At 42.1% G+C, this 20,503-nt stretch overlaps 1 protein-coding gene across 1 annotated transcript; it reads right to left on the minus strand.

The window, feature by feature from the left end:
- Positions 1 to 1,737: 1,737 nt before the first annotated feature.
- LOC139478595 (uncharacterized) lies at positions 1,738 to 18,364 on the minus strand. The gene is made up of 5 exons (XM_071261141.1): positions 18,284 to 18,364; positions 16,523 to 16,701; positions 11,104 to 11,221; positions 4,147 to 4,251; positions 1,738 to 2,661 (listed from the first exon to the last, which is right to left on the minus strand). Exons 1-5 carry the CDS (start codon positions 18,345 to 18,347, stop codon positions 2,399 to 2,401), a joined length of 729 nt encoding a protein of 242 aa, XP_071117242.1. The 5' UTR covers positions 18,348 to 18,364; the 3' UTR covers positions 1,738 to 2,398.
- Positions 18,365 to 20,503: the final 2,139 nt, after the last annotated feature.

Consider the following 20,503-nt stretch of genomic DNA (forward strand, 5'->3'; position numbering starts at 1 on the left):
TCACACATTATACCTCTGTCGGGATTCGAACCCGAGTCTTCGGCGTGACGAGCGAACGCTTCAACCATTAGGGTAGAGAAAAGTACTCCCCTAGAAATTCATGACTGCATGTTACAAGTGTATGGGGATAAGTGCCCTAAGATATCTGCTCGTTAGGTGCCAACGTTTCTAAATTCTGATCTTGAGGAAAAAGAACTGACATTGCCAGAGAACATTTAGAGCTAATTGAGGGGTATTTCATTAAATTAAAAAAGAGATAAGTAACGGGTGATGAAACATGGGTTTTCCACTATGATCTAGAGTCAAAACGTCAATCCATGGAATGACACCTATCCACTTCTCTGGCAACCAAGTCTTAAAGATCAGTGAAGAAAGTCATGGCCACTGTATTCTGGGATGTAAAGGGTGTGATCCTTGTTGATTACTTTGAAAGTCAAAAGACGATTACCGGTGCCTACTATGCTGATTTCCTTCATCGCCTGAGGGATTCTATAAAAGAAAAGCGGCGAGGAATGCTGACTGCTGGAGTTGTACTCCTTCGTGACAATGCCTCTTCTCATATCTCTCGACTTGCAGAGGCGATGTGGGTTCGAATAGCTTCCCCACACTCACTACTCGCCAGACCAGGCACCAAGTGATTTCCACCTGTTTCCTAAACTGAAAGAACACCTTCGTGGGAAGCGCTAAGACGACAACAATGACCTCAAAGCTGCCGTGAATGTTTGTTTCAGGGTGGCTTCAGAAAACCCCTTCCTTACTAGAATTGAAAAGCTTCACTATCGATATGAGAAGTGTATTGAAAAGCAGGGAGATTGTGTTCAAAAATGAAATTAAAAACACTTTCACAATAGATGGTTTTGTTTGTTCGGCTTAGAACTTTTTGACCAGTCCTCGTACTAGAGTTAAACGTGGACACAGGTGTTGTAGCTTGTAGTGTAGTGACATACCAAAAATACATACAGATAGAGGTAAACTTCTACATCGAAATTTCGCGAGTTACGTTCTTTGAAACGAGACATAGACATTAATGGATAAACTTCAGGCTGTTTTTCCTTGAATGTTCTACATGTTCGTAGGTTGTTTCCATTAAAATTTGTTTTTGTCATTTCACTGTTGACCAAACCAGGATAAATCATCAAGGATAGCCAGCCTTTGTTTAACCCTGTCCATAGAAATGGATTGTTGCAGTAGGACATGACGTTCTTTCTATGTCATGAATTGTTGCAGTAGTACATGACATTCTTATGGTAAAGTGTTGCAGTAGGACACGACGTTCTTTCGGTAAAGTGTTGCAGTAGGACACGACGTTCTTCGGTAAAGTGTTGCAGTAGGACACGACGTTCTTTCGGTAAAGTGTTGCAGTAGGACACGACGTTCTTTCGGTAAAGTGTTGCAGTAGGACACGACGTTCTTTCGGTAAAGTGTTGCAGTAGGACACGACGTTCCTTCGTTTGGTGGATCGACCCAGTAATTGAGACTTCAAATACCGACAGTAACCATGTTTTATCCTGAATAACTCGCATTTTACATGGATTTAAAATCAACACTAGCCAGTGGGGTTGTGCAATACTAATGGTTTCATGGAGATCCATTCTCCACATCAACATAATGTTTCAGATATTTCAACTACTGCAGTAGCTGCAAATTTAGATAGGGGCCTCCTGATGTCTGCTTTCTACATCATTTGGGGGATGTGTGGGAGGTTGTATAAAACATTCAATCACAACAGGTGCCAGTTAAATTTCGTTTATTTCAAATGAATGTACATGGATCGTATGGACGGAATATTGACAATATACATGAAGTGATGCATAATCGTCCTGGAGCGTTGTGTGAGACAATCTGTGAGTTATGTTAAAATCAAATTTGAATAAAATACGTTAACTGTTTCTAGATTCACGACAGTTACAATTATTGTTTGCTGTAATCACTAATTGGCAGAGAGATAAGTGTTCAGATACACAAATGCCACCTGATCTCAAATACAATCTCGAGAAACCAAAAGTCCAGAATATATCTAACGTGAAACATCTGACGGCTTGTATTTAAGAAAGACCCAGAAAAATCGAAAAAAAGACTAAAAAGAGCAACACCACCAGCAATAAACTGCTATGGAAACGAAAAGCATGTATTTTAATTTTATTTAAAATATGTACGCTGGTATCAATCTACTGTGTGGATATCTGAATTTGTCTCATCGGCAAAGTGAATTTTGCCAGACTATTTCAAAAAGGGATTAACGACGCATTTGCATATCGTTTTCAAAACCGCGCCAATTTCTGATCACTCTTCACGGTATATTTCATTCTATTGTAGAGAAGTTCATGTCTAACAATTACAAATGTTAAATATGGAATCCATATCCCTATTCCATGGTTTCAATGACTGGCTTCGTCCACTACATACCATGCAGTAGTTTACACGTGTACGTCTTGCACGCCGACGATGTCACACACGTGTACTGGAAGGCTGAACACGTCTCGAGCGTGAAGCAGTAGTAAGCACATCCTGTTTCCGAGGCGACATCTATCTGAGCGATCTGAAGACTCGCCGAGGGAAGGGCAGATAACACTGGTGGTACAAGTCTCTCGAACAGTTGAAAGTGGTCGCTGACGGCAGAATGGTTAGCGATGGAACTGGTTGAGTATACCATCGATAGAGCTGTGGAATAAAAATACACTTTTCTAATAATCAATTCATGTTCTAAAAACCATTATCGACATATCGTGAAAAGGGAGATTGGGAGATTACACTGTATGTAAGTGAATGGATGGCTATCAAAGGCACCACAAAGAGAGTGTCAGAGTTGCGTCTCTTAGCTGCCAGGATCTGCAGAATGTTGGTTCGAATAAATTCCTCCTGATCACGATTCTTGGGCTATCTGCACAGTTCTAGTGTTGTTTGTTTGTTTAACGCCGCACTCAGCAATATTCAAGCTATATGACGGCAGTCTGTAAATAATCGAGTCTGGATCAGACATTCCAGTGATTGACATCATGTGCATCGATCTACGCAAACGGCATAGGATGACATGCATCAACCAAGTCAGCGAGACTGACTACTCGATCCCGTTTGGGTTGCTAAAGACATTGTACGAGGGCTGGCTGAAAAGGGTGAATAAGGGGGATGGTCAATGAGTTCGAAGCCACAATCATGGATCGCTGACATGGCAACCACCGATTTGTGAACAGGAGCATTGTCTTGGTAGAACAGGACTCCTTTAGTAAGCATTCCCCGTCGCTTAGCTTTGATAGCTTCACGCAACTGTCTCAGTAGGTCAGCATAATATCTTCCATTTCAAGATAGTCAATCAGCAGAATATCCTTGGAATCCCAAAAGACAGAAGCCATCACCTTTCCAGCAGAAGGAACCGACTTGGCTTTTTGGGGGGGCTTGTGATTCCGGATGCTTCAATTGTTTAAACTCCAGATCTCATCCATGGTTAAAAATCGGGCCCAAAAATTATCGGGATCTGCTTTAAAACGGCATAAATTGTCACGGGACGTCAGGAATCTGACACATTTCTGATCCGCTGTCAAGAGCTTTGGCACACATCTTGCAGAAACTTTTGTCATTCCCAACTCGTTGGTGATAATGTGCTCAACCCTCTCATGAAAGATGCCCACAACACTGGCAATATGTCGAGTGGTCAATCGTCGATCAGCCATCTCCATGTCATGGACCCGTGTAATGTTTTCCGGAATGGTTGCTGTTGAAGGCCTTCCTGGACGCGGGTCATCGTCAGGGCTCTCTCTGCCACGCTTGAATTCCGCAGCCCACTTCTTTACAGTGGAAAAGGAAGGGGCATCATCCCCTAAAGTGGAGACCATGTCAGCATGTATCTGTGTTGGAGTATCAGTTGCAGGTACTTGATGACTGCCCTATTGCCAGTTTTGTCCATTTCTGGTGATTTCAATGGGTAGGTTCACAAGATGGTCTGGTACAAAGACAATAATAACACTACAGCTGCAGTTTTTATGTCTATGATTCATTAAATGATTGTACTTGTTGGTGGCAAAAGTTTGTTTTAATCCGATTGAGATATCACACTTAGGCTTAGAACTTTTCAGCCAGCCCTCGTATTCTAAAGTTTGTTTGCAAACAAAGAGGTCAGTTCTGAAAAGACAACATTTTGGGATGACGTACCTTTCTTACAGACATAGGCCTGGGCATCCATGGTGCAGTCGAGAAAGGCGTAGTTGCCTATCCCTTTTAACGCGCCGCACTTGTGGGTCTTGTTCCCGGAACTCCCTGTCAATAGAAAGCCACAATGTAGCGAACTGCTGTAACAACGCTGTACACAGTGATACAACGGATCGCTCCGTATACAGAACCTACAATTTGAATTTCGAACCTTCTTTCATGGGAAATAGAAATAAGGTATGTATTTTCGAGCAAGTGAATCCAGTGAAACGCTATCCGCAATGACCTGGTGGATAGAGGTCAGACGAGTGGAAAAGCAGGTCTGACAGTATCGCTGCAGTGTTGGGGTTTCCACTGGCATCGCGGCTGTTGTGACTGAATCGGGAACAGGTGAGGTGAGGTGAGGTGAGGTGAGGTGAGGTGAGGTGAGGTGAAATGGGATGAAATGTCGCGTCCAAGATCATTGCACGTATATAGCGATGTGTGTGTGTGTGTGTGTGTGTGTGTGTGTGTGTGTGTGTGTGTGTGTGTGTGTGTGTGTGTGTGTGTGTGTTTGTACTAGTCCGGACTGCTGCCGCTTCATAGTGCAAGCTCAATGAGATACCATGCCGCAGTTTGACATGAATACCCCACTCAGACACAGTATACTGACTCCGAGCCGACCAGTCCTTGTTTTAGGTCCTTAATGCCAAGCGCCAGGCAGGGTAACAACAAGTACCATCTTTTCACATCTTTTGGTATGACGTGGCCGGGGATCGAACCTCGGACCTTTCGCTCTCCGGGCGAACGCTACCACTAGACCACGGAGGGGGTCGAATCGGGAACAGCACCGACCTCCTACATTCGGTGGTATAGCCAACATCGTAATTGCTGCAGTAACGTCACGTTCATATGCTTATGATAACTCTTCAAGCTGATTATGCCACTTCGATAAAAACGGAACAGCTATAAGATTTGTTGACATTGTGTGAAAATCCTTTAACAAGCGAAACACTCCAATTTGTTATGAATGTAAATGTGTGTTTGTCATACTATTACTGGCCCAGTGGGTAAAGCCCTTTCCCCTGACGTTGAAGAATCCGGGTTCAGTTCCTCACATGGACAGTGTTGCTAACAGCGACATAGGAATCTAGTCGTCCATTCACTTCACTGTTTCCTTTTTCTTGACATAATTTTCTTACATTGTCATTATAGATAAATAATTGTCACCTGTTCTGCATTACGTTGTTGTTGTTCTTGTAAAATGAACTGTTTTATTTACAAGCTTACTTTTTAACACCCTAGAAAAACACCAGTTTACATCAGCTAGGGTACGACTTGTGCGATATGCACAACATACAGCGTCTACAGAATCAAAACGAGTTATTGATTTCCTGACTGGGAGTCGAAACGTTTGCCCAGGAATTAAATACATATACATAACTTTATTGGCAAGACTCGGACAATTACAAATATAGAGACATCCCCATGATGGCCCCAGTGTGACATGTCGGATAGCTGCAGATATTCATAACGTTGAGCAGAGTCCAGAAGAGCATCCGTCAGTGCGTCCTCCTGGCAGGGGTCAAACAGGGACTGGCCCCTCCCTGCCCTTACCACTGGATCGATTCGTCTCCATCCCCGGAAACTAATGTAATCACGCTCTCATGCTCGCGGGCAATCGGAGCCGCCTGCATGGACGACTACCACATCGGTGATGATCATCATTATTCAGGTTTACATCCACTATAGAAGATATTTGCCATTTTATTACGTCAAAATGGAAACAAAATACAAACTTCACAATCATAATAATCCCTGTCTGTGCAAAGTTGGCACTGGATTAGTTTAAAATGGGTGGAGTTGATGTCCTTCCAGTTCGTCGCGTTTGCTCGTGCGAGAACCATACCCTTGCATATTCGCCTTTGAAGCATACCCAGTAGACATTGGTAAGTGAGTGAGTGAGTTTAGTGGGACAGTATTTCATGTATCAAATGGCATGTCAGCTTGATTTGGGTAACGCCTGAAGTGACACACCTGGGTGCTGTTCCTCCAAGAAACATGAGGGTGAATCTGGGATTCAAACCCACGTTCATAGCTTTAGGTACACCTAATGGACTCCACTCGATCTGCGCAGTGAAATGAGGCCTTAGACGACGAGGCCGTCCTGGTCTCACTGTGGCCCCCCGAGTCCGGTAGCTTGCTCCACAAGCATGGGTGTCGTGGCATGGCGTAGTAGTGTGGGCCATGTGTATGTAGTCGTCACAGTGGAAGAAAAGGGCAGAAGAATTGTACATTGTAGAAAGTTTATTAGCAGCTAATCTAGGACTAGAACTCGTATTGAGGGTGTTCAAACATTACTTAAGTAGTATACAGTAGGGGGTTGAAGGACGTTGTACTGATGGTGCAGTATGACAATAGGATGTTGTACTGATGTGGCAGTATCACAATAGGATGTTGTAGTGGTGGTGTAGTACGACAATGGTGGTGCTGTATGACAATAGGGTGTTGTACTGATGGTGCAGTATGACAATAGGATGTTATACTGGTGGTGCAGTATGACAATAAGATGTTGTACTGATGGTGCAGTATGACAATAGGATGTTGTACTGGTGGTGCAGTATCACAATAGGATGTTGTACTGATGTGGCAGTATGACAATAGGATGTTGTACTGATGTGGCAGTATGACAATAGGATGTTGTACTGATGGTGCAGTATGACAATAGGATGTTGTACTGATGTGGCAGTATGACAATAGGATGTTGTACTGATGGTGCAGTATGACAATAGGATGTTGTACTGATGTGGTAGTATGACAATAGGATGTTGTACTGATGGTGCAGTATGACAATAGGATGTTGTACTGATGGTGCAGTATGACAATAGGATGTCGTACTGATGGTGCAGTATGACAATAGGATGTTGTACTGGCGGTGCAGTATGACAATAGGATGTTGTACTGATGGTGCAGTATGACAATAGGATGTTGTACTGGTGGTTCAGAATGACAATAGGATGTTGTACTGGTGGTGCAGTATGACAATAGGATGTTGTACTGATGTGGCAGTATGACAATAGGATGTTGTACTGATGGTGCAGTATGACAATAGGATGTTGTACTGATGGTGCAGTATGACAATAGGATGTCGTACTGATGGTGCAGTATGACAATAGGATGTTGTACTGGCGGTGCAGTATGACAATAGGATGTTGTACTGATGGTGCAGTATGACAATAGGATGTTGTACTGGTGGTTCAGAATGACAATAGGATGTTGTACTGGTGGTGCAGTATGACAATAGGATGTTGTACTGATGTGGCAGTATGACAATAGGATGTTGTACTGATGTGGCAGTATGACAATAGGATGTTGTACTGGTGGTGCCGTGTGACAATAGGATGTTGTACTGATGGTGCAGTATCACAATATGATATTATGCTGGTGGTGCCGTGTGACAATAGGATGTTGTACTGGTGGTGCAGTATGACAATAGGATGTTGTACTGATGTGGCAGTATGACAATAGGATGTTGTACTGGTGGTGCAGTATGACAATAGGATGTTGTACTGGTGGTGCAGTATGACAATAGGATGTTGTACTGGTGGTGCAGTATGACAATAGGATGTTGCACTGGTGGTGCAGTATGACAATAGGATGTTGTACTGATGGTGCAATACGACAATAGGATGTTGTACTGGTGGTGCAGTATGACAATAGGATGTTGTACTGGTGGTGCAGTATGACAATAGGATGTTGTACTGATGGTGCAGTATGACAATAGGATGTTGTATTGATGTGGCAGTATGACAATAGGATGTTGTACTGGTGGTGCAGTATGACAATAGGATGTTGTACTGGTGGTGCAGTATGACAATAGGATGTTGTACTGATGGTGCAGTACGACAATAGGATGTTGTACTGGTGGTGCAGTATGACAATAGGATGTTGTACTGGTGTTGCAGTATGACAATAGGATGTTGTACTGGTGGTGCAGTATGACAAAAGGATGTTGTACTGATGGTGCAGTATGACAAAAGGATGTTGTACTGATGGTGCAGTATGACAAAAGGATGTCGTACTGATGGTGCAGTATGACAATAGGACGTTGTACTGGTGGTGCAGTACGACAATAGGATGTTGTACTGGTGGTGCAGTATGACAATAGGATGTTGTACTGGTGTTGCAGTATGACAATAGGATGTTGTACTGGTGGTGCAGTATGACAAAAGGATGTTGTACTGATGGTGCAGTATGACAATAGGATGTTGTACTGATGGTGCAGTATGACAAAAGGATGTCGTACTGATGGTGCAGTATGACAATAGGACGTTGTACTGGTGGTTCAGTACGACAATAGGATGTTGTACTGGTGGTGCAGTACGACAATAGGATGTTGTACTGGTGTTGCAGTATGACAATAGGATGTTGTACTGGTGGTGCAGTATGACAATAGGATGTTGTACTGATGTGGCAGTATCACAATAGGATGTTGTAGTGGTGGTGTAGTACGACAATGGTGGTGCTGTATGACAATAGGGTGTTGTACTGATGGTGCAGTATGACAATAGGATGTTATACTGGTGGTGCAGTATGACAATAAGATGTTGTACTGATGGTGCAGTATGACAATAGGATGTTGTACTGGTGGTGCAGTATCACAATAGGATGTTGTACTGATGTGGCAGTATGACAATAGGATGTTGTACTGATGGTGCAGTATGACAATAGGATGTTGTACTGATGTGGCAGTATGACAATAGGATGTTGTACTGATGGTGCAGTATGACAATAGGATGTTGTACTGATGTGGTAGTATGACAATAGGATGTTGTACTGATGGTGCAGTATGACAATAGGATGTTGTACTGATGGTGCAGTATGACAATAGGATGTCGTACTGATGGTGCAGTATGACAATAGGATGTCGTACTGGCGGTGCAGTATGACAATAGGATGTTGTACTGATGGTGCAGTATGACAATAGGATGTTGTACTGGTGGTTCAGAATGACAATAGGATGTTGTACTGGTGGTGCAGTATGACAATAGGATGTTGTACTGATGTGGCAGTATGACAATAGGATGTTGTACTGATGTGGCAGTATGACAATAGGATGTTGTACTGGTGGTGCCGTGTGACAATAGGATGTTGTACTGATGGTGCAGTATCACAATATGATATTATGCTGGTGGTGCCGTGTGACAATAGGATGTTGTACTGGTGGTGCAGTATGACAATAGGATGTTGTACTGATGTGGCAGTATGACAATAGGATGTTGTACTGGTGGTGCAGTATGACAATAGGATGTTGTACTGGTGGTGCAGTATGACAATAGGATGTTGTACTGGTGGTGCAGTATGACAATAGGATGTTGCACTGGTGGTGCAGTATGACAATAGGATGTTGTACTGATGGTGCAATACGACAATAGGATGTTGTACTGGTGGTGCAGTATGACAATAGGATGTTGTACTGGTGGTGCAGTATGACAATAGGATGTTGTACTGATGGTGCAGTATGACAATAGGATGTTGTATTGATGTGGCAGTATGACAATAGGATGTTGTACTGGTGGTGCAGTATGACAATAGGATGTTGTACTGGTGGTGCAGTATGACAATAGGATGTTGTACTGGTGGTGCAGTATGACAAAAGGATGTTGTACTGATGGTGCAGTATGACAAAAGGATGTTGTACTGATGGTGCAGTATGACAAAAGGATGTCGTACTGATGGTGCAGTATGACAATAGGACGTTGTACTGGTGGTGCAGTACGACAATAGGATGTTGTACTGGTGGTGCAGTATGACAATAGGATGTTGTACTGGTGTTGCAGTATGACAATAGGATGTTGTACTGGTGGTGCAGTATGACAAAAGGATGTTGTACTGATGGTGCAGTATGACAAAAGGATGTTGTACTGATGGTGCAGTATGACAAAAGGATGTCGTACTGATGGTGCAGTATGACAATAGGACGTTGTACTGGTGGTTCAGTACGACAATAGGATGTTGTACTGGTGGTGCAGTATGACAATAGGATGTTGTACTGGTGTTGCAGTATGACAATAGGATGTTGTACTGGTGGTGCAGTATGACAATAGGATGTTGTACTGGTGGTGCAGTATGACAATAGGATGTTGTACTGGTGGTGCAGTATGACAAAAGGATGTTGTACTGATGGTGCAGTATGACAAAAGGATGTTGTACTGATGGTGCAGTATGACAAAAGGATGTCGTACTGATGGTGCAGTATGACAATAGGACGTTGTACTGGTGGTGCAGTACGACAATAGGATGTTGTACTGGTGGTGCAGTATGACAATAGGATGTTGTACTGGTGTTGCAGTATGACAATAGTATGTTGTACTGGTGGTGCAGTATGACAATAGGATGTTGTACTGATGGTGCATTTTGACAATAGGATGTTGTACTGATGGTGCAGTATGACAATAGGATGTTGTACTGATGGTGCAGTATGACAATAGGATGTTGTACTGATGGTGCAGTATGACAATAGGACGTTGTACTGGTGGTGCAGTACGACAATAGGATGTTGTACTGGTGGTGCAGTATGACAATAGGATGTTGTACTGGTGTTGCAGTATGACAATAGGATGTTGTACTGGTGGTGCAGTACGACAATAGGATGTTGTACTGGTGGTGCAGTATGACAATAAGATGTTGTACTGATGGTGCAGTATGACAATAGGATGTTGTACTGGTGGTGCAGTATGACAATAGGATGTTGTACTGATGGTGCAGTATGACAATAGGATGTTGTACTGGTGGTGCAGTATGACAATAGGATGTTGTACGGAAGATGCATGCAGAGATATCTCTCGTGACAGATAGCAACATCCGAGCCCCACTCCCCAAGGATATTAAAAAGTCGGACCCTTACGAATCTATATATTCCTCAGATATAATACTGTTCTTTTCTCCATGGCAACACCAAAGCATGTGATAGCGCTGTACCTGACACTGCTGTAGCAATGTGGCCTGGTTCATATTTGGAGCCGTCTCGCCACGCCCAGTCGTTGTCTGCCGTGCCGTAGAGGCCGTGCCACACAAATCCGTCCCGGGGGGCCTCAGGCTGAAACCATGGCACCACTTTACTAAAGTTATCATATTCACGCAAAACCAAATGATGAAACAAATAAGCATAAGTTACACAGATACTTCAATGAAGTCATACATCATTTAATGAAGATATTCTTTTTAATATTCAATAGATATAATGTCGATTACGTCTCTGAAAATATGCCAAATGATGTTATTGAACATAGTTACGTAAAAATAATTTCGTTTAAATTCTCGAGGCAAATGAACAAATGCATGCAGAGTATTTCTCCCTTTCTATTCAAAGCATTTAAAAAAAAAATAACAATAAAAATCACTTGAATAGAATAATTAAGCACAATTCTAATCGATACAAAGTATTGCTCGACTCTGGTAACGGTATTTCACACTGGCCACCCTCTTGTTTGTGCTCTAAATGCTATTATACATAACAAGTCACCGTAGAATATAAGAAAATAGATTAAGGGTACCGGCACATTAACGTGCCGGTCGGCGCTATGCACATTAAGCTAAGTATATCGTCAACTTTAATGTGACGGAAATCAGAACCTATTTTCCTTTCTGATGAGAGCATTTACTGAAATAACTCAGTGTAATGTTTTCCTAACGACGGGCTGGTATAGTTTATTGCCGTAGAAAACCTGACGTCATTTCCTCGACCAAGGCTCCCTGTTGGAGCGGGGATTGAACGGGGTTGGACCTATCGCAGCTACCGGCAGCGTCAAGGGTGTTATATGTATATTACACGGCGACGACAGACCAGCCCCACTGTGCAGACTGCACACGGAATTACCGAGTTGATATTGAACATTCGTCTGTATTGATTTCTGTATTGAAGCATGAACGATAAATCGTCGGAACATAACGATTTGATAGAGAATTCTGAAAATGAATATACCGTGGAACTTCATTAATCTCAATATACCTCGGACAATAAATAATACTTTAATAATACATCGGAATATTGACGGGGGACGGGAATGGATGACTTTATACTACACACACGGTACATTTGAGTGAGTGAGTGAGTGAGTGAGTGAGTGAGTTAGTGAGTGAAAGAAGTGATATCCCAGCTATATCGTTCAACCAATAACAAAGATATAAACATGAGAAGGTTATCAATACATAAAACCATACATACATATAAATACATGATTAACTTGGTCACGTTCCAGTCAATGTACTGTCATATCTCAAGTCAGTTGAGCACTGCCCCATCCTAAAGTTCACTGACCACGGTGTGGGTCAGCCAGATCGATACATCGATGTACACGGCAGAGAACGCTTCCCCAAAGTGACTGAGACTCAGAAACAAATCATCCTTCATTGGTCCCTCCCGTCTGTTTAGGGGGACTCCTGCCCGCAAGTAGGGTAATTGGCCAACTAATCGCTCTTGCAGGGGGCACTAAATAACTTACAGAGAATCTTAATGGTGGCTGTATCTGAATGAAACATGACGGACTTAACTCAATCTTCATTCGGTTTTGACAGAGAAGCAGTGACAATTATTGTTTAAGACACAGGATGCATATACCACTAGTGTGTACATGTCATCATACCGGCGAGGTATTCGCTTACTTTATGTAGTTTGTTTGTTGTTTAACGCCGCACTCAGCAATATTCAAGCTATATGACCGCGGTCTGTAAATAATCGAGTCTGGACCAGACAATCCAGTGAGCATCGCAATTAGGATACGATGACATGCATCAACCAAGTCAGTGAGCCTGACCATCCGACCCTGTTAGTCTTCTTTATGTAGTATGTGTTTGTGTAATGCACGTGCATTAAAGAGGCATGTTGTCGTTTTGACGATGTCCTACTTGTATACGATGTACGTTATGAGTTTGAAATACAAACTGAACAAAGACATGTAGACTAATTATTTACATGTTGTATGTAACATTTGTCTAGAAATCATCTGGACAACATGTCTCCACAAACCATTCCACTTTTTATGGTTAACACAAACTTGGCCACTGCGTCAACTAATTGATTATTGATTATGTTCCTACTTTTATATGAGTGAGTGAGTATGATTTTACGCCGCTTTTAGCTTTATTCCAGCAATATCACGGCGGGGGACACCAGAAATGGGCTTCACACATTATACCCATGTCGGGATTCTAACCCGGGTCTTCGGTGTGACGAGAGAACGCTTTAACCATTAGGCTACCCGACCGCCCTACTTTTACATGATGTACGTCATGAGTTTGTTATACAAAAAGAATAAAGGCATAGAGGCAAACTATCTACATGTTATATTCAACATTTGTCTAAAAATCAACTGCATGAACAACATGTCTTCACAAACCATTCCACGTTTTATGGTCAACACAAAAATGACCACTGCGTCAACTAAAAGTTTATCCATTAGCTCCTATTGCGAGACTTGCTCCGGTCACCGGTACATGTTCCAGCTAACTAACGGAGTACGTACATGGCATGTCCAGACGTACGTATGTGATGAATAGCCTACAACCTACACGCTACTTCAGAGTCGGCAAAGAGTGCTAGCCCCGTAGCCCCAGTCAATACGTGCAGTCAATATGTCTAACACGGGAACAATTTGAGAACATCACGTCTAAAGAGGAAATCCCTTTTCTCAATCAAATCACCCGATGTCCGGCTATCGTGACGTGGGCATCAAGCTCTAAGCCGTGGCTGGGTAAACACTCATCTGCAGCAGGCATAGTACCGGCCTTGGGGGGGGGGGGGACTTTAAACCGAGTTTATTAATAGATTGTCTCTGCATTTGAAATACGACATAAATACAAGTAGAATGTCATGTTATTAGTTCTTTCCTTCACCAACTTACGCTTCAATCACAAAATATCCTAAGTATTCTTGAATACTCACAGTTTTTCAAAACCTGTCCTTAACAACTTTTCGATATTGAAATTGTCTTTGAAACTGGTCATCATTTCACACTGCAGGCTAATTTAAACCTAAACCAGCTGATGTGGAGAAAGACATGGAAGACAGAGACACAGTTGAGTTGAGCGCGTCAGCTTCATACTGTGATCCCTGTATAAACAGTCCATGTAGTGCATGTCTACACAAGGACCAAGGACAATGGATGACTTCATACTGTGATCTCTGTATAAACCGTCCATGTAGTGCATGTCTACACAAGGACCAAGGACAATGGATGACTTCATGCCAAGCAGTACCCAGCCCCGGGTACATCTCACACGTAGTGAGTACATAAAACCAGTTCCTTTGATGATGATTACAACAACGATTGTTAGAAACTAGTTTGATCAAAGGTAAAATGGTATTCGATTCGATTAAACACAATCTGCATATTCGACAGGAGGTCTAAGACAAGCTTGATGTCAAATGGCCCAACCTACTCAAATCTCTGGATTTAATTTTCTTTGCAGAGGAGACATTTTCGGAGTAGTTCACTGGGTCCGCTGCTGTACCGATGGGACATTTCCTTCATGGGATGAGGATGAGAAATGACCATCTACATCTCCATGCATTTGCAGGTGTTATCTGTGTTCAAATGGCATTTCCGACCTTATCTTGAAATATCGCCTTATAGACCAAGGTCTGAGGATATACTTGACACATAATGTTCACAGCTGTTTTGCCAATTAAACTAAATGGAACCAGCTTCGGCGGAAAATCAAGACTGGTTATTCCCTTGCGCTGATGGTTCATATTAACAACCTAACCAAAAGACTTGCTACTGGGGTCATCCCCAGAGGAAAACACATCTCTGAGGAGCCCCAGACTCTTTTTAGGGCTACATAAGCGGCCTTAACCTTCTCTCAAAACGAGTGTTAAATGTAGAGCAGGACGCGATCAAGCACTGCTTGATCCGTGTCTTGTGTGTAAATTTACAATGCTACCAGAGTTTAGCGTCTTTCTTGTAAATTTACAATGCTACCAGAGTTTAGCGTCTTTCTTGTAAATTTACAATGCTACCAGAGTTAAGCGTCTTTCTTGTAAATTTACAATGCTACCAGAGTTTAGAGCCTTTCTTGTAAATTTACAATGCTACCAGAGTTTAGCGTCTTTCTTGCAAATGCTACCAGAGTTTAGCGTCTTTCTTGTAAATTTACAATGCTACCAGAGTTTAGAGTCTTTCTTGTAAATTTACAATTCTACCAGAGTTCAGCGTCTTTCTTGCAAATGCTACCAGAGTTTAGTGTCTTTCTTGTAAATTTACAATGCTACCAGAGTTTAACGTCTTTCTTGCAAATTCCCACTGCAACCAGAGCGTATGTTTCTATGACTTTGTAGCGTCTATTTTGTTGGGACATATTCCTTTATTTAAACGAGGGGAATAGGAATATCCTTGAACGTTTTCCCGTTTTAATTGACAAGTTTAATCAGAGACCTTTAATGGACAAAACAATGTGTGTTACAAGTTACTACAGCTCATGATGGAGTAGGGAATACTTCCAGTGATTTGTTACTTCACTGAATGTATTCTCCCATGTGTCCTCGGGGCTCAGATCAATACACTAGTTAAACAGTCCATTAAATGCCTTTATAATCCTGACTTCCAGGATATTATTAGAAATGATTTGTCTTCTGCCACTCAGCATACAAACCCGATCCCTCACGTCGGAAGGGAAGACTGATATACGAGCAGATACATGCTCTGGTGGAGGACATCATATATGTGACGTTAAAGGAATGAGTCTGACTTTAAACGAGGTTTGGCACAGCGCTGTTTCTATTGATTACCGACGAGGAATACCCCAACGGCGAAACAACAGTCTGTAAGACCAATATCATTTCCAGATAGACGTGCTGGTCGCACTCATTGGAGTTCACTTTTCAATACATTTTATTCCAATGTTTGTTTACAGGCGTTCGAAAAATATAACTACAGCTGGGGCATTATCAATAGTGACACCGCTTTTAGTTGTTTAAACAGTCATGAATTTATAGAAATATGTTTTCATTTGTGTGAATACAGATTCAGATAGGACACAGTGTAAGATACACGTGGCTCGACCAAACGGCATAATCTTCTTGTCATTCCTTCGTATTTTGATATGTCAAGTTTTCCTGGTACAGTACTACCCATAGGCCGTTTGCTTTTGACATCTTTTAGCTGAAGACATTTAGTGATTAGTGCTAAGAGATACTGTAAAAGACTATAGCTTGACATATGTAGTTTAATGCACGTATTAGCGGATAAGATGTTTTATCTTTACATTTGCAATTTTGTGTAATTAATTAGAAGATCCAGTGTTTAAACTTAACGTCACCAGCTGTGTGCTGCACGCGGGACAGTGGTTTTCTTGGAGGCTGACATAAGCACTCGCTAACACTGTGTCTCTCCGCACTCACCTTCCACAGTTTGTCCACTACAAAGTCCCTCTCCTCCCCTCCCCACAGACTGGCCAGGTGAGCGTCTTTCGCACTGCATGCGCTGATGGCAGGTGTCACATCCCCCTCCAGAACCCCGAAGTAGTAGCAGTGGTGGTGCAAGGCCACCCAGCCATCGTCGCAGCCGTCGTGGGACAAACCTGATTCACGAATACAGGATATGTCTTTTATACACAAGAAACTCTCGATTTGCACAAGTAACAAGATGATATCCTTTTACTGCTGTCACCATCAACACTGATGTAGATTACGACGCCATGGGATTAGAATTGATTTCATGTTTATCCGATGTTTCGGTACACTGGTATGGAATATGGGTACGCGAAAACGTTGCCATTGACAACATGGCAATCCATGGTTCATGGTGTCTGATCATGAATAATAAAAATGTATTATACGACCAGCATAAACAATTATGACATGTTGTCATATGCATTGGTATCCCATTTAGTCCTTTTACAAATTACACGCTCCTTTGAGCAGATAGTACATTAAATGCACGTTTTTCAACAAACCACATTTCTTCATAGAAAACTTCAAAGAAAAGGAAAATTCATTCAAAAACGATTTAGCAAACAAATGAAAACGTTGCTTCTTAAAATTATAATTTACACTTGAATTTACCCATGTTTGGTGACGTACCAGGATTAACTGTTGAAGGAAGTAGATTTTCATTTTCACATTTCAAATTAAGAAATATCAATACCCAACAAATGAAAATAAATTGATCTAAAAATAAATCTTCCCATGACAAGCAGGACTGATCAAAACCATTTAATCAATACCTAGTGGCTGTTTCCCCTGTTTGTCCCCTGTTCAGCCAAAGCCTAATGTAATTGGACCAAAGGTCTTGCACACGTGATGGACAGGGAAACGCATCTTTTTAAACTGGTTGCAAGAGGACCCCTTCCGTCTTGCCCTTCGTTTTCTTTCATCCCGTTGTGTGGTGTTCGTCTAAATTGACACAGCCCTCTGTGTTCTTCTTCACATATGGTCGTAATGGCACGTGGTCGGGGAAATGATTTCACGAGGCATATTTCAAGACTCCCAGAAACAATAAATAATCTCCTTCAGCCAAGATAACGAGACTGAATGCTAACAATCGCCCCCTTTACGACAGTGTTCTTGATTACAACATCAAACCTCCATTAATAAACGGGATTACACAAAATATCACTTCTGTTTTGAAAGGAGATAACATTGACTCGCCTGTTTCTAGATGCTTCTGGATACGAGTTCTGTTCTTCAAACAAGGTCGTTAAGATTTTTCTTTTCATAAAATCCAATAAAACATCTTTTTGAAACGACGGATTATTAGAAATGGTTATCTCAGAATAGATGATGTGATAGCAATGTAATTGATATACACACGACATTACCATGTAAACATCACTAAGAACGCATGACCACAGTCTGTGTCGTGGGGATACGTTGTTCAATGAGTGTTTGTTTTACAACAATAATATAGCACTATTATGTCGTTAGAGCCGGTTCTGCTAAAATTATCATAAAATCACCTATTACTGAACCCAGACAATCCATGAACGTCGATAAGGCTTCCAAAATAACTTAAAAATATACAATTGTCGATCAATACACATATTGGTAGTTCCAATAGTTTAAAGTAAGTCAATCTGCGCCATGAATGTACGATAAGAAACACTGTAAACTGAAGCCTTGTTTGCCAGTTGGGAATACTGGAATCATAATGATGGAACTTACCCGCTGCAATAGTCCACAAGAGAGAGATGAAAACTAGCGTTCCCTCCCCCATCCTTACAAACATCTCCCTCCGCAGGGAACTCGCCCTACACTCGACCCCCAACAGAACTCCTTACCGCCTGTATCATTGCGCGGCGGCGTGCCATCAAAACTCACAGATCGATACAAATACGCCCGTTCCTTCGTCCACACTTCATATCGTTCACCCCGCTATACAGACAAACATTCTGACTTCGCCAATATTTACGAATCTAATTCTGTGACGTCCGCGCATTGGATTTTCACTTTGAAACGTCTTTAGTTAGAAGATAGAGTATCATTTGAAGGAATGCTTATTAAAGGCAGTGAAATTTATTTAACGTCAGAAGCAGTTTCTTTGCCTGAGTTGACACCCGTCGGTATGCTGGCTTCGATTCTCCATAAAGACCGCCACAGGTTCCGTTGCCAAAGCCATTTCTTCTTGAAGACTTGGCGATCAACATTCAGTTGAAGTCCTTTGATTTCAGCCACTGTATAATGACCCCGTGACAAGCACGCCGCACGATTACCAAGGATTCTCTACGTGACCTGCCTGTGTAAATGTTCCGCTGAAATCGTCATCAAAAGATACGGCATCCTGCGGTATTTAAGATAATGGACAAAGACAGCAGCCTCCCTGACTCCCACGGCTCTTTTACTCTAATCCCCCTGCCTCGTCTGCCAGCGTCTGACTTAATGCCAGAGACATCATGTTGGCATAACCATTCTCAGTTAAAGACATTTGTGAATTTGAAATTTACTCCGCTAAACTATGCATGCTAACAGATGGCCTTAATAGGGAGGTTACGTGGTACCTTCTTTGTTGTCTACATAGATTCAATGGGTTGATGTCAAGTGATAAGTATAATATAATATAATAATAATATAAGTCTATGCCATTAAGGACAAGACTGCTGTTGTAAATTTCAAGTACAGTTATGGCTGATGTACAACTGCTGTGACATGGGCCGATGGCCTACGTGGCCTTGCTGAATAAACAACGAAGATGATGGTCTGGGTGAGTGAGTGAGTGAGTGAGTGAGTGAGTGGGGTTTCACACTACTTTGAACATTATTTCAGTAAGAGCACATTGTGCCAGTTTAACGTGGGAGGAAAGCCCCGAGCTAATGGGAATCGAACCCACTGTCGTCGGATCCTGGCATGCCTAAAGGACACAACTTTGTCCACCAACTTGTGCGTTTTAATACAGCGGTCATTTGGCCCTCAAATAAACGAGCGAGTTGATATTTCATGTAAACCAGGCATCTTTTTAGGCACACCTTCAATTGGATGGCGTAGTGGTCAGAATGTGCGCTTGTCGGGATAATACATCAGTTCAACTCCTTACCGGAACCCCACAAGCCATCTTGGCACTACGACAGTGGGGTATGTTGTTTAACAATGTCGGCTAGTCGTGGCGCTGAAATGACTTTCAGGAACGAAGAACAGTACAATGCTTTAACACTTCTAGAAGCGGTGTGTGGGAAAATGTATGTCAGATGCATATGCATTTCGGGTAGACCTTAGTTTAACATCTATGTCTCATGCGTTACCAGGTTTTTACCCAACTGAAACGCTGAGGTGAACCCAAAAATAGGTTCGCACAGAACTAAGTTCAGAAATCAGTAAGTGACCACACAAAATCTATAAAAGAAATCGATGGCAAGATAATGGGTTAGATACGAGGAAGCAGCGATATGTAACAGGCTAGAATTAATGTTAGTGTACTCATGAATGTTCAGAATATTGCCACTGCTGATTGTCTTGAAAGGGGCCTGTCTTGAACGAGAAACGTACTTGGCGAAGAGGATAAAAACAAGTCACGTCGAAAATGGTCTCAAATATATGTGCTACTCTTATGTAGTTTCAGCCAGATTTCTTGAAACTGACCCAACCCGAAACTTCTCCAACGATCACGCCTGCCATTGCCATGCATCATCATCATCATCATCATCATCATTTACTCCTTTTGGAGCGTGTATGAGTAAGAATAATACAGTTTTGGACAGCAGTAAAATAAGTACTACAAGGTAAGAAGTGTTAGTGAACTAGGGCGAGAAGACATAAATATGAAACATGAAACACTTTAAGGATGCATACATTTGTTAGGCTTTATGTAACGTTGCGTTAAGTTATACAGGTTGTTTCCTGCGTGGTATCTCATAACGGTACGTTCTCGGCGTGTGAGGGACTGTTGGGTGA

The sequence above is a fragment of the Haliotis cracherodii genome, unplaced genomic scaffold, assembly GCF_022045235.1.
Source record: "Haliotis cracherodii isolate W230 unplaced genomic scaffold, xgHalCrac1.p SCAF_4, whole genome shotgun sequence".
In the NCBI taxonomy this organism is placed as follows: Eukaryota; Metazoa; Mollusca; class Gastropoda; order Lepetellida; family Haliotidae; genus Haliotis; species Haliotis cracherodii.

Excerpts from the sequence above, each read along its gene's own strand:
- LOC139478595 (XM_071261141.1), bottom strand. The coding sequence starts at position 18,347 with ATGTTTGTAAGGATGGGGGAGGGAACGCTAGTTTTCATCTCTCTCTTG. Across the intron at positions 16,702-18,283 it reads CTTGTGGACTATTGCAGCGG|GTTTGTCCCACGACGGCTGC; the intron begins GTAAGTTCCATC and ends TTCGTGAATCAG. Across the intron at positions 2,662-4,146 it reads GGCCTATGTCTGTAAGAAAG|CTCTATCGATGGTATACTCA; the intron begins GTACGTCATCCC and ends TTTATTCCACAG.